General features: G+C 41.2%; 1 protein-coding gene across 10 annotated transcripts in view; it reads right to left on the minus strand.

Annotated features, from left to right (window-relative positions):
* Positions 1 to 1,888: 1,888 nt before the first annotated feature.
* The window catches only part of sash1a (SAM and SH3 domain containing 1a), a 141,748-nt gene continuing 129,718 nt past the window's right edge, over positions 1,889 to 13,918 (minus strand). For 7 of the 10 annotated variants that reach the window (XM_029496939.1, XM_029496941.1, XM_029496943.1 and 4 more), the window contains 8 exons: positions 12,940 to 13,072; positions 11,876 to 12,045; positions 11,356 to 11,565; positions 9,039 to 9,189; positions 8,605 to 8,733; positions 4,852 to 5,879; positions 3,156 to 3,287; positions 1,889 to 2,841 (listed from right to left, as the gene is read on the minus strand). In XM_029496939.1, the coding sequence (XP_029352799.1) occupies positions 2,581 to 2,841; positions 3,156 to 3,287; positions 4,852 to 5,879; positions 8,605 to 8,733; positions 9,039 to 9,189; positions 11,356 to 11,565; positions 11,876 to 12,045; positions 12,940 to 13,072 (2,214 nt within the window). In that variant the 3' untranslated portion in view covers positions 1,889 to 2,580. Of the gene's footprint in view, positions 2,842 to 3,155; positions 3,288 to 4,851; positions 5,880 to 7,388; positions 8,273 to 8,604; positions 8,734 to 9,034; positions 9,190 to 11,355; positions 11,566 to 11,875; positions 12,046 to 12,939; positions 13,073 to 13,918 lie in introns of those variants that run through there. The other 3 variants (XM_029496948.1, XM_029496942.1, XM_029496947.1) reach the window with 3 other exon arrangements.

A 13,918-nucleotide genomic window follows, 5' to 3' on the forward strand; every position in this document is an offset into this window, starting at 1 on the left:
AAGAAACTGTTTTTATTATATTTCAGAATGACAAATAGTTATGGACATTACTTTTGTTGTTTCAATACACAAGCAAATCTGTATGGACAATCATTAGGTAGATGAAAACCAAATAAAATAATTTGTACACATATTTTACAATACATACGGTAGTTCCTCACTGGCTAAAGCAATATGCATTATGCAGGAAGGTATTGCTATTCATATAGTACAGCTAATTACAGTTGATATGAAAAAAGCAAAAATAAGTTATTTAAATACCAATTACATATACAGAATGTGCAACATTTGCTAAGCATTTCATATATGTAATTAAGAATTTATTTTCAGAAGATTGCAAAAACAAACTGGAAGTAACTAACTGGACCAGGTTAACTTGTGAATTGTTATTAAACTTGGCATTGGGATCTCAATACTAAATTTAAAATACCAGCATAACTCACTAAAACCCTTTGCAATACCTGACAACATGTGTCCATTAAAGGACCTTTGAACAAAATGTAGCCAATTTTCAAATCACCTATAAAAACAGCTAGATTTACCCTCTAAAGTGCATTTACAGTGTCAGTATTTCCATTCTTTACAAAACACTTCTTGTGTCTTTTATATTTTCAAAAATGACCCCCTGTCCTCAGTTTACAAGAGCACCACTTTGATTGAAGAGAAAAAAGGCATCCAACATCCATCTATCATGTGCCCACTGCAAAAAAAAAACAAACAAAAAAACAAACCAAAACAAAAAACTAAACTAAACAAACAACTATTTGTAATTTATCAATAATACTTTGTTAAATTTAAATATGAAATCCATGAAATAAGTCTTCAGTTGAGTTCTGGCACTGAAAGATAGAACTTTACTGTTAGAAAAAAGAGGAATATTTGTGAGATTCATTTTTGCAGACTGTGCAAATGAAAGAGCAACGAGTTTCTGGGTGTTTTCAGTTTTGTATTTGGCCTATCGTAACAGGCTGACCCGACTCAGTGTTTCCCTGATTTTCAAGGCTATTTCCTGTCATGGAGTATGCTGACCTTGGAGGAGAGCATTTCACCTGATATAACTGCTTTTAAGATCTACTCTAAATGTGGCAAATGTCCAATCAAGAATATCAGACTGAAACTAATTATCGCTACAGTATAATGTTGTGAAAAAGTCCCATCTTAACCGGCTAAAAATCTAATTTGTCAATAGCGTAGACAGTCCAATAAAGTCTAGAAATGACAGCCCAGATACCAGCTGTGTCTTTGGAATATTTTCCTTCCCTCCTGCATCTCTCTGCATGGAGCACATACACTGAGTGTGTCGAACAGGTTTGGTGTTGTGCCAGCGGTACGATGATTTTTCATCTAAGCGGCATAAGAATAAAAAAACCACAGTTCCCAAAAAGCATATTCTGTGGTACACATCCATGTGTATGCTCTATGAGTGTGTGGTCATAAAAGCTGTGCCTCTGCTGTTCCTCAAACAGTGACACATTCAGAGAAAACCTTCAGCACAGTTCAGTCTCAGTAACAGTTTAATCAACACTATATGTTCTACTCCATCCAGCTATTCACTCAGAACGGTAAGGCTACTTTAAATGTCCGTGGAATCATGGGGAATGTATTGTTGCTATGAAAGCTGACCGGGATAAATGGAGTGAAACAGAGCTGTATGTGAGGCTCATTCATATTGGAGCTGGAGTGCACATCCAAGAAGTAAAATAGGACATAGAGTATAATACGTCAGCTGTTTCAGCTTGGAAATGACTGAGAGCTGGCCTAAGAATAAGGCTGCAACATTCAAAAGGCAAACACAATTTTATCATATAAATCATTTTAAAATTAATATATGCATTATGCTATAATACAGAAACATAATACAAAATAAGTCATCTCAAACCACCAATTGTTCTTTTTTTTTTTTTTTTTTTTTTGCTCTACATGTTTAGTGGATTAGAAGTGCAGACACTGAGTGAACTGTGTCATCGTCATAATGATCCTCTTGTTGTGAATGAGAAAGCTGAGTGCAAAGGAAATCACTTTGACCAAGCCATTTTCTCCAAAAAAGCCCAAAACAAAACAAAACAAAAAAACCGCAGATAATGACGCTTTGCCAGAAAAGATGAAAATGGAGCACTTCTCAAAAATGCAGGAAATAAACCATCTTTTTTTTTTTTTTTTAAAAGCTCAAAACATCCATCCTACAAAAGAGTGTGCTATCTTCCTTAAAGGCAGATCCAGGTCTTTATTTTAACACTTTGGGGGCGTCTTCAGAATGGAAGCCATCCCACAGCGTGAGTCTACAGTGTCTTTTTTTTTAAAAAGGCATCTGATATCTTTTCTTGGCTGTTAGGAGAAACTCCTTAATGCCGTAAACATGAAAGAAAAGTCAGAATGATAAGAGACAAAATAAGAAACCGCTGTGTTTCACTTTCAGTTTTTTGACACGTGCGGGACAGGAAGTATTGTAGTGCTGTGGTCACTCGCATGGCACTTCAGTCCTGCGGCCAATTTGCCTTTGGCCACAAACTGACCATGTTTAAATGAGACGGTACTGACCAGTGAGTTGATACCTGTTTATCCAAGACGACTTCAACGCAGTTAGGACCGCACTTCTCTGTGCACGCTGACCAATCGTGCCTCGCTGACCAGCCGGCGGATGTGTCTTTGATCCCGCACTCCTGCTTCCCACACACTGCTTTCTGTTAAAAAGGCCACGTGACTCAGCGTGTCGATTCCTGCTGCGGCCAAGGACGTGGCGTACATGGGCATGCCAATGGAAATAAGCCAATCAGACACCGTGCTGATGTTACCTGAGGACAGAGGCTTTCTGCACATCTCTGTCAAACCTCCAGAAGGGATCTGAATGACACAATGGATAAAACAGTTAGAGTACAGTGTCAGTGTGGTGACAGAACAGTAGAGGTTTATCAGCTTTCTTTTTTCCCAAACCTATGAAGCTTTAGGATAAAGATACGGTTTATTATCTTGAGTGAAGCATAAAAAGCACATGTCCACATTTAGCTAATTAGTTTAATATGAAAGGATAATTTGCACTGTTCCTCAATGACGGTGCCAGCCCTGGATACAGAGAAACGTCTGTCCTAACTGGCCTTTTTATGACACATTACGGATTATTACTAAAGCCATTAGGAAAATCGGTGGTGTTGTCTTACAGCCATGCGGTGTTGTTTACGGAGCTCTTTGACTCGGAGCTGGTCCATGGTGGAGGCCACATCCTTCACAGGCTGCTCCAAGTCCTCAGAGTAACGCTGCATAAGCGGCTGAGGGATCCCACATCGACCATGCTGCGATACAGAAAGATACAGACTTCTGATCATCAGTTCCTGCATGCCCACGCTCCCAACTGTGACACTTCTGCTACCATCATTTAATTTATCTCATTTACACGGAAAGAAGATACAGGCTGAAAAAAAAACTCTCCTCGGTGGTAAATAATGCAGTGACTGTGTGAAAAAGTGTGGGGAACTGAAAGTGCTGAACTTCTTTTCAAGAGCATGTTTGCTTGTTCCCCTTCAGTGTTTGCACCTTGAGCATTGGCAGGTCTTCAGCTTAGTTTGCCAAGCTCGGCTGGAGGTCTTTTGAGGATGAAAGGGTGATGAATAAAGAAAGGGATCCGTCCACAGAGAAGGATGGAGGGCAAACCATACTGTCTATTTGCTGTACTACCTGAGTGAAATGGGGCCTGATGCCTTAAACCCATTGTAAACCCATGTAAGTGTCAGGATGTACAATATCAAATCACTCCCTGCTTGTCTGAAGTTGAATATTGTTTGGATTATATTAGGTTATAGCACCATTCCCAATTTGATATTTGACATTTTGTACCGTTACCGTTGACTGCTTAGTTTGAGGAATACAAGCATCTGCTGCCAACCTTCAATATTTGTTCCTATGCTATGTGCTATAGGCACATTTAAATTGATACCCAACCCCAATTGTTACTCATAAAAAAAAAAAAAAACTTCCAATTAATTGTATATTTTATTGAACAAATAGAAAATAAAATGTTCCAAGACAGTTTCAATAGTTTTTTTTTTAACCTGTGAAACTGGCTGGAATAATGTTGTTCATATCTTGGCCTATCCAGCAGAGTTGTGTTCTGAACTATGACACTACTCCTCACCTCTTCTCCAGATATCAATGTGTGTGTGCACCACGTTAAAGGGGCCCAGACTGGGGGCTGGCGAGTGGCAGAGGATTTTACAACCTCGTCTGCCTTCAGTAAGATCCAGCCCATAAACTTAACAGTCTCAACCGCATCACAGTGGAACTCAACCCAGTCTTTCAGCCCTCCGCTGCAGGCAGTATTTATTATCGTGCATACACACACCCCCCCACATATAAATGCCCTTGCATACAAAAAGGCATCTGCGCGCAAAAAGTAACACACAAACCTTTGAGTCTATTGCTGCCTATTTTTAAAATAAATGAGTTCTAAAGCAAGCCACTGGTGTTGGCCTTAACACTCAGTCAAATTATGACTGAGTTAAGTTAGGCATGTCATGATGCTAAACCAAAAGAGCCTGACGCCAGACAAGTATAGCTCAAAGGTGTCTTAAAGCCCAATTTTCACATTAACCATGGAAATATGACTTCATGTGTTTTTGTTATGCATTAGCCAAGACCTGGTTTTTAATAGAATTCCTCATCATCTTCACACTGTAGTACCTTCTGCAAATAGTAACAGAAGTAGTATATGGAGCTGAGTTTTTGTTCCAAAATGTCCAAAGTCCTGAATCTGTTTAAAGTGTATTAAAATGCATCAGCTGCAGAGAAACACAGAAGTCATGCTGCATGCAATTTGAAGATCTTTGTTGACTCCATTTTGACCAGTGACACTGTACTAACCTTGTCAGAGTACGGTTCCTCTGTCAGATCTATTCCTTCGGCCTCCAGCCGTTGCTCAAGCAGGGTGAACAGGTCTGGACTCATCTTGTTATGGGAAACCTTTCTTGAAACGGCCACTTTGCCCCCGAGATCTGAGAGCCAAGGAGGCTGGACCGCTGGGGGGCTGCCTGACTCCTCGCCCATGGATGAGGCCGATGAGGTGGCACATGGGCTTGCAGGAGTGCTCGGGGTCTTGGCAGGTAGAGCAGGGGCACTGGGGCTGCTGCTGCTGCTTCGGATCATGGGACTACTGGGGTGAGAATGGGTGAAGGAGTGGGTGGGGGAAGGTGTGGGAGATGGCGAGGAAGGCAGGGAAAGAGGGGGGTGACGTAGGCCATTGGCTAGTCTTTCCTTCGACTTTTTTGCAGGAACGGGGGGAGGGACTGGAGGCTTTTTGGGGTGAGTCCGAATGACCCTCTCCCCACTAGACTCAGGTGGACTTGGAGTAGGACTACTGGAGAGGAGCTCTGAGTGGGTGGGAGACTGAGGTGTGGGGCGGAGAGGCAGCTGGGAGGGTATGGGTGGCCTCTCAGCCTTTCTTTTCGGGCTTACTGTTGGAGTCCCATTCTGAGGTGGGGAAACCTCGTCCCGACACACCTTGGCGGGGCTACTGTTGCCTGATTGAAGTCCTTCTTTCCTGGGTTTAAACTCCACACTTAGATCCTTCTTCTGTTCACAAGTCTGCTCCCAGTGCAGATCTCCCAGAGAGTGGGAGCGCTTCCAGGGTCCAGTGGGCTGTGGAGGACCATCCAGGTCCTCACAGCTACGGCTGGCAGGAATGGGGGACTGTCTTTGTGCTTTGCGCAGGCCCAGCAGGTTGAAGCCCTTCAGGGATGATTTGATGAAGAAGCTTTTCGGGAACTTTGTGCGCTGGTTCTTGCTGTTCTGCTGCAGAGCCTCGGTTGAAAGGGTCATGGGCAGAGTAGGGTAGTCTGGAGACTGCTGACCTGCTGAAGAACGACTGGAACGGGAAGCTTTTCTGCTCTTGCCTGCAAAATAAAAATATTCATCCTCAACCGAGTGGCCCAAAATTCTAACTTAAAAAAACTAAGTTCTTCCCTTGACTCCAGAAATACAATACAGTCCTTCATTCCTCAGCTTGCTACAATGCAATTAATAATAAATGTGACCCATAATAATAGGCTGCATTTTACTGTCTTTACTGTATTTCATTCATAATGTTTTAGATGTTTGTGCTTCCTGTGGCTGCAGTATTGACTACAGTAGAGAAATCTCATGTGGCATAAGAGAGAAAATCATACCAATACATAAATACTTTATGACGTGTGTGCACTTTGTAAGAAAACATGTTCACAGCAAAAATTATTTGTAACAGTCCTGCCAAGTCCAGTCTACTAGCATAAGGATTGCATTCTTATCTGAAATGTTCACGAGAAGGGGTGGAGCCCCACTGAGATAAGATAAGCTCTTTGATTCAAGACCAAACTGGCTTATGATGATGTTGTCATAGAAATCCCCAAATAAAGAGATAAGGATGGAATATTTTATAAACATTGGTACAAAAAAGCTGAAGCAACTTACCATCTAGTCTTTGGCTCACAGAGCAAAATGGATAGATGAAATGGGTGGATGCCACATAGTGTGGCTGGCCAAAAACTTTAAATGGCGCAATGTTATAAGGACATTCAATCGACAGAATGTCATGAAATGTCAGCAGTTCCCAGAGAGGTCATAAATAAAGTTAAGCATATTTGTGTTCTTGCCTTGCCCTTTTATGAGGGATTATAATAATTTCAATGACAAATTCAGGAGACGCTGTATTTACTGTAAGTAAGACGTGAAATCACAGGAGAATGCTCCGTTTCCACTGTCCAGTGGAACATCCATTAAAATGAAAAATGCAACACAAGCTGAGAATATGTGGGCATCATTAAAAGTGACAATGTGCTTTTAGACTGTATTAAAACGTCATCAACGGCAAATTAAATTAAAATTCTGCCCACAATATGTTTTATAGATGCGTACAGTATAATCACAAGAACTCAGTAGAGTGTGATTAAAGACCACATAATGGCGGGTTGCATCGTATGGATCACTGACTGAATATTATCACTACAAACTAATTCACAATAAAATGTGCATTAATGTGAACATGGCAAGTGAAGGTAGATGTATTCCAAAAGTCATGTGATGATATGAGGAACTGCAACATTGTCAGCCCAAAGTTGATTAGACGAGGATGTTTGTTGATTAAGAGGACAAACTCTCTGGGCCCCACAGTGCCGGTTTGATTTCCAAAAGGAAAACGTTTGAAACACTCAATCTGTCTAATGACTTTTAATAACCCTCAGCGATTCTGCTAATTCCAGATACGAGTGAATACTGTGACTTGATGTGTTTACAGCGGCACTGTGGGACCCTGAGAGCAAAGAAGAAATGCAGAATGTATACTAAATGTTATGCAGCTAATTTGTGGACAGTGTTTAGTGACAGAAAAGGAAAAACAGAAGGCCAAACATAAAAATCAAGCAAGCAGCAGAAGAGACTTTTGCTTTTTTTTTTTTTTTTTTTTTTAAAAGAAGTGGTTTTTATTCCACAACTTAAATCTCTGCTATGGCAGACTCCACACTTCACTGTTCACAATCTGTATGACACACAAAGAGGAAATCCAGCTGTGACACTGGAGTCCAACAGATATAGAAAGAAGACACGTTTTGACAGTGATTTATGAGTTATGGAGCTGTTAAAAAGAATGATCTGTGTGGAAGAAGAAAGCATACAGTCTTATGCAAAGAGATAGAGCAGTTTAAAAAAAAAAAAAAAAAAAAATTCAAATTAAAACAACCCAAAAACAAATATCACAAATAAGACCTCAATAAATTTCTATTGGTATTCTCTTAAAATCTATGCACTACAGTTTAAAAATATTTTCATCCACATCGTGTTTTAGGCACATACCTTTTGACTTATTGTGCAATATGGTCACTAGAAACAAGGAAAGTGACAACTAGAAATGCTATTTAGACAAGAGATTTAAATGGCAGCTGTGAATCATTTACCTGACTCGTACATTTTTCAAAAGCTTTATCAGTCTGTAGAATCACCACTGCAAATAAACAAGCATTTTACATGCTACTCAGAAAGATCACTTTCTATGTCGAAAACACTTAACAGAAATACTCTATGAGCCCATAATCATCTTCCTGGTATCCGTCTACCGGCCTTGAAGCCGCAGGTGGGAGAGCTGGGAATCTGAGTCCATGACTGGGCAGTGAGTGTGCTCTCATCAGAACAGTTCTGCGCTTTGGGGAGCATCTCTCTCTCTCTGATCCCAGCAATGCGGGCTGGACTAGGCTTAGTGGTCTGGGGCCTTGCTCCCTTTCAGTTACAAGAGGACTTGGGCAGTGATGGTACAGAGTGCCTACAGAATGGAAAGACAGGTGAGGAAAGTGGCGTGAAAGAGAAGTTTGAATGTGACAAGGGACTCCTTCTCTGCAGCACCCAAAGCACAGCAGTAAAAGGTGTGTGCAGGTAAGGTTTCACCACAGGTGGAGGGAGGAGGAGCTGTTTGACAGATGCTGGTCCAGAGGAGTGGGATGGGTGGGGTGTTAGACGCGTTGCAAGAGATAAAGGAAAGGTGGAAGCCCAGAGAGGGGAAAGAAAGGCGAAGAGCGAAGTCACTGTGGCACCAGGACTACACCAGTCCAGGCTAGACCGCAGCTAGGTGTCTACACTAAGCAAAGCTATCATTACCATTCTCCAGGTTCTCATTGCTCTCATAGCAACCGGAGTCCCGCGGGGAGTCTCCCACCAGACCCCGACCCTCAGACAGCAGCTTTTCCTGGGAGCCTGACAGGCCGCTGCGCTCTGGATCACTGCTGCCTGAAAACACACACACACACACACACACAGAAAATTGCGTTTTCACAAGAGTTTGGATTGATTTTTAATTTGACACTTTTTAATTTCTGAATCTATTCCATTTAAAAACAAAAATCTGTCACAACTAAGATTTTGATATTTGGTTGGTTTTTGTGTTTGTTTTTTTTGGCACGCTGCTGAAGTGAATTCTGAAAAAAATAATTGGAAGAAACTGCTGTGGCTGAAATAGTTACTCAGTGATAATCAAGCAGAGAGTCTTAGTGAGCTCTCATTCAGAATGCGTGCATGTTTTTCAGTCTACTTACTGTCATACTCTTGTAGCAGCTCCACAGCAGTGAGCAAAACAGCTCTGTGCTGAGGATCCTTGATGTTCAGCTCATCAAGGTCCTCCTCTTCAAGCAACTTGAATGTATCCAGGTCCTCGTAGCCGTTGAACAGGAAAGTAGGCATGTGCTCCTGGTTGACACAAACATGCAGTCTGAGTTTATAGACTTCTCTGTGGAGCTCTAAAGACTGAAGAGAAAATATACTAGACTGAAGAAAATTACACTTTGGATGTGAGTCATTGGATCAGTGACCACCTTGCCGTAGAAGCACGGAATATATTGAGCGCAAATATACTGTAGACTAGCAAGGAGAAATAAGTGTACACAATTCATTTCAAAATTTCAAATGTGTATGTTTAAGCTACTGGTGAGTCAAATCTAAACTGCTGTTTAGATTTTAGATCACCACATTGTCAAGTTGACAGACATATAAAAGTGTTGCTACACTTTCTAGATACTGTAGCTACGACCAAAATGACAAGCAGGACCTGAAAGGGAAACCCACCAAAGTGATGTGGGAACATGGAAAACTGAAGGTGGAGACTGTGGCATCAAAGAATTCCTCAACCACAGATGGCAAAGTTTTACACACTAGAACATACACAACCCGTTCTAGTCCCTCAAACCACTGTGCTATCAGAGAGGACACAGACAAAGAAAAAAGTCCCAACTCAAGTTACGCCCTGTCAGCGGACGCCGTCATTCACAAGCACTCATAACTGCTTCCACTTTGAATATTACTGGGCATGTGTGTGACCCACACACTTTGGTGGACGAATACATAGACTGTCTGTCACCAGCAAGACCTTCAATTACAATGGTGGAGTCCAACGCAGAGAACTGTGTCTGTTCTATTTCTGCTGGATGATGCAGGACTAAACAAAGGACCACCAACTAACACAAACACAGGCAGCCGGCTCCTCTCAGCCACGCCATCTTTTGTCTTTTCATCTGGTCAAAAAATTCAACGTGTTCCAACTCCATTCTTTTTTTCTTTCTTTGGACCATTGTCCAAAAAGGTTACAGGAGTGTCGAGATTAAAACCTGGCTTGTCAGTTTCACCAAATTTCTGTAGTATTTCTAAAAGTAAAGAACAGCAATATTCTCACATTTAAATATTCTTTTGACCTTTGATGAATCAATCATAACTCATATTTTTTATAAAGCCTACAGGGCTCAATCATTTTTTGTGAAAGCAGTGAACAGAAGACATAATGAAATATCTACGATGCAAAAAAATAAATGAGGCACAATTTACATATCACTGCAATAAAAAATCCCCTCTCTGCAATAACACTGCGCCTTCAGAAGAAGTTGTGTGAAGTTCTTTGAAAAAAAAAAAGATTCTTGAGCCAAAAATTAAAAACCAGCCTGTTGAAAAACTGACAGAACTAAAAAAAAAAAAAGATGTGATCTTCAGATAATTGTTATCTTAAGTGTGCGTCACAACCATGCAACACATTTGTTGCTGTGTTTAGTGTTAGCACACGCTAAATAAAACTGTTGAATAGCTCACTGAAGAAAAAACTAAAACAAACCTCTTATAACCAAACGAGTTGAACAAACATTATAAATGACTCTTGACAAGATCATTTATCTTGGACAAGAAAACTGATGGACTGGATTTTATTTTTACTTTTCTGTCATTATCGAGCCACAACGCTAGTAGAGAGTGGTTCAAACACCTGGTAAGAAAATGCATGTTGGCTGCAAACTGGAAACTCTAATGTTCTATATGTGTTTAGTCTAAGCTGCCCACCCCAGGAATCTGGTGGTGATTCAGGCAGCATGACTGCTCAAATGCACTTTTAACAGTCAGACTCACAGCTTAGGAAGCGTGTGCTGTAACATTAATCTTTAATCTGGGATTCAGCCTTTAGGCTGGCTGGAGATGAAACAGAAAAACCCACGGAAGTCTTTCTGTTTGGGGCAGCGTCACTTGTATGTGTAGGTTTTGATGACAGATGCGACAAGTCAGCGGGGCGCGGTTGTGAGAATGTGGGTGATTGTGTTTATGTGTTACTGTCAGATCAAACATCCTAAAGCGTGCAGCCTGTAATAACCTGAACTGTATTTAGCTCATCTTGTCAGCAAATGTGTTTTCAAGATTTTTGGCTAAAAATATAGATTGCTAAACAATATTTACATTTTACTCTTGGAATCTGTCATCTCCTTCTACTTTGCCAGATGGGGTGGGGTTTTTGGACTAAACAGAAATGTGTGTGATTGAAACATTGAAATATTTAAATCTGCTTCTCTTTCCAGCCAATTTAATTAAATCCAACATGTATTCGACCTTGAGGTTGATCCGCTCCAACAGCTCCTCCACAGAAGTGGGTTTGGGTGGCCGGCCCTTTCTCCTCCTCCTCACAGGCCTTTTGGGTTTCTCCTCCTCTTCACTCAACACGTCCACATAGATGAACTTGAAAGTTCCCACTTTGTTGTTGAGCAGGCCCATCCACGTTCCCATGGGTGGCTTACTGATGATGTCAATCACATCACCGCGCTGGAGGATCACAAAGAAGAAAATTATTTCGAAAGAATGTCCACTTTTTAATCCTGTTTGTTTAAAAATTTTCTTCATTTAGAACGGAGTCAAAGAGTAAGATGATCTGCTGCCAACCAACAATTCTGTTCTGAAATAATTTAATAATTTATTTCATGCTGCAGCATTTTGGCTGATATAAAGTTTAAACTGCATTGTGTGGATCTCAAGTTGAGCATTTTGAAAGAAATGAAGCGAAGCACTAATCTTTGTCCATGAAGTGTTAAGTAAAGGGTGAACATATTGTGGGTTTTTGCAGACTTCGCACAACCTTCAGTTTGAGGGAGTCTGTGTCGTAGGGGCTGGGGGTGAAGTCGGTGTGGACTCGAGCACGTCCGCAGAAGGGTCCTCTGTAAGGCGGCTCCTCATCGTCACCGTCCTCTGATTTCACGCTCTCCCTGTTACTGGCTGAAGAGTCGGTTGTGCTCACTGTCTGGCCACCTGGACACAAAGACGCACAAGTGACACACAAGTGAGCATTTAGTTAGTTGGTTATAATCATCGATTCAGAGTCACTCCCGAGTGAAACTTTCCTCAAAACATCTTGTTATGTTTAGAAGGACGTTGATATCGAGCAGCGTCACAAATCTATGACTACGCTGATTTTTGATTAGCAACATTTTATTTTTCTCAACTTCCGGGTTGGACTTGTTGTTGTTTTGCATATCCTGAGTGAAGCAGAGTGTTTGCTGGATATTTTTCAGTCTGAGGGAAAACCGCTGAAATCATATCGACGTGTGGGAATCGGCGAGGCAAAACTTCCTAACTAATCATTACCGCATGTCTTTCTGCATGTTTGTGTGCATGTTCTATGGCCCTGGATCACTGTATGTCTTCAATTCACTCTGAACTTGAAAATGTATCCACAAGGATGTGGTGGAAATACCAGGTTGAAGCAATCAGAAGATGTAATTAGATAAGATGACCTGCGAGATCAAAACACACTTGGAAAACACATTACTGAATCTGGAGGCCACAACACGAGGCAGCTGGTGGGTGTGATCAAGAGTGAGATCAAGCCACACACACACAAAAAAAACAAACAAACAAAAAACATCGTGTCAAAAGCCGCATTAGGGTCAAACCCACAGTCTGTTTTTGACCTGACAACAGTAAACGTGATGAGCACCATCTAGCGTCATGCATTGCTTAAACCAGAACAGTTTATTTTAATCCTTAGATTGCCTTCAGTTATGTATAATATGTTTATATGAGCTATCGTCACTGGTAAAATCCAGTGAGAACGATTTGTGAAAACAAAAAGCAATTCACAATATCAAAAAGGTCCTGCTGGAGCTGGCGAAGCCCTTTCTAAAACAAAAGTTCCTGTCTTACTCATTGAACTCTGTCCGCTGAGTGAACTACGCAGACTTTCCACCGAACCTCCTGCCTTCAGCTTTGGCTTCTCCAGAGAGTCGGTGTCGGGCTGTGGGGACTGAGGGGACCCAGGGGCTCCGTCTGGACTGGACTGAAGGACAAAAAGAGAGCGTGAGTGGAGGAGATGCAGATGGGTAATGAAAGGACTCGCGGGACAGACACAAAGCAAATGTGCAGTAAAGAGATGGGAAAATGTGGTTTTTCAAGTTGCCATATGGGGGGAACGATGGAAACTGAGAAAGATGAAGATCATAGGTGGAGCTCTTTTGTCCTTTTAATCCATATTAATGTGCAAAACAGATGTACACATTTATAACTTGCTTTGAGCATGAATGGATTTAGGACAGTAATCCATAATTTACCAATTATAAAAAAATTTCCTTTTTGAAGTCTTTTCCTGATAACGTAATTCAGTGCAGCATGTCTTGAAGGATGTATATCCTCCTCTGTATCCTCTGCAATCCTAACGTCTGTATGAAAACAATATCTGTCCTCATATGAACACTGATGCTATTTTTAATTCTGTTCATATACACAGCAAAGAGACATTTCCCATTTAAATGCAAGTGATGAAGGAAAGCATCCACATTCCTGTCTGATAATACTGATACTGATGTAGTTTCTCTGGCAATAATGAGGCTTAACCTTTATCAAATAGACAGTTACAGTCCGTTAGTTTAAATCTTGGTTTTGTTTCTTTGCTGGGCCAAGGACAGTAGCAACAGGATGGAATTTGAACATTATGAAATCAGAAGATATTTGCTGGATTTGTCGAGTCAAACTGAACGCTGGCTCAACTTTTATACAGTCTGTGGGTTTAATTCCCCATCACTGGATCTATCTGCAGTCAGAATCAGCAGGAACAATGACAGGTAACACAAAAGGCACATCAGCAATGCATCAAGTCCCTCTCTGCCTGCCCCATCAGCTATAACTA

Source organism: Echeneis naucrates, chromosome 24 (assembly GCF_900963305.1).
Source record: "Echeneis naucrates chromosome 24, fEcheNa1.1, whole genome shotgun sequence".
Taxonomy (NCBI): domain Eukaryota; kingdom Metazoa; phylum Chordata; class Actinopteri; order Carangiformes; family Echeneidae; genus Echeneis; species Echeneis naucrates.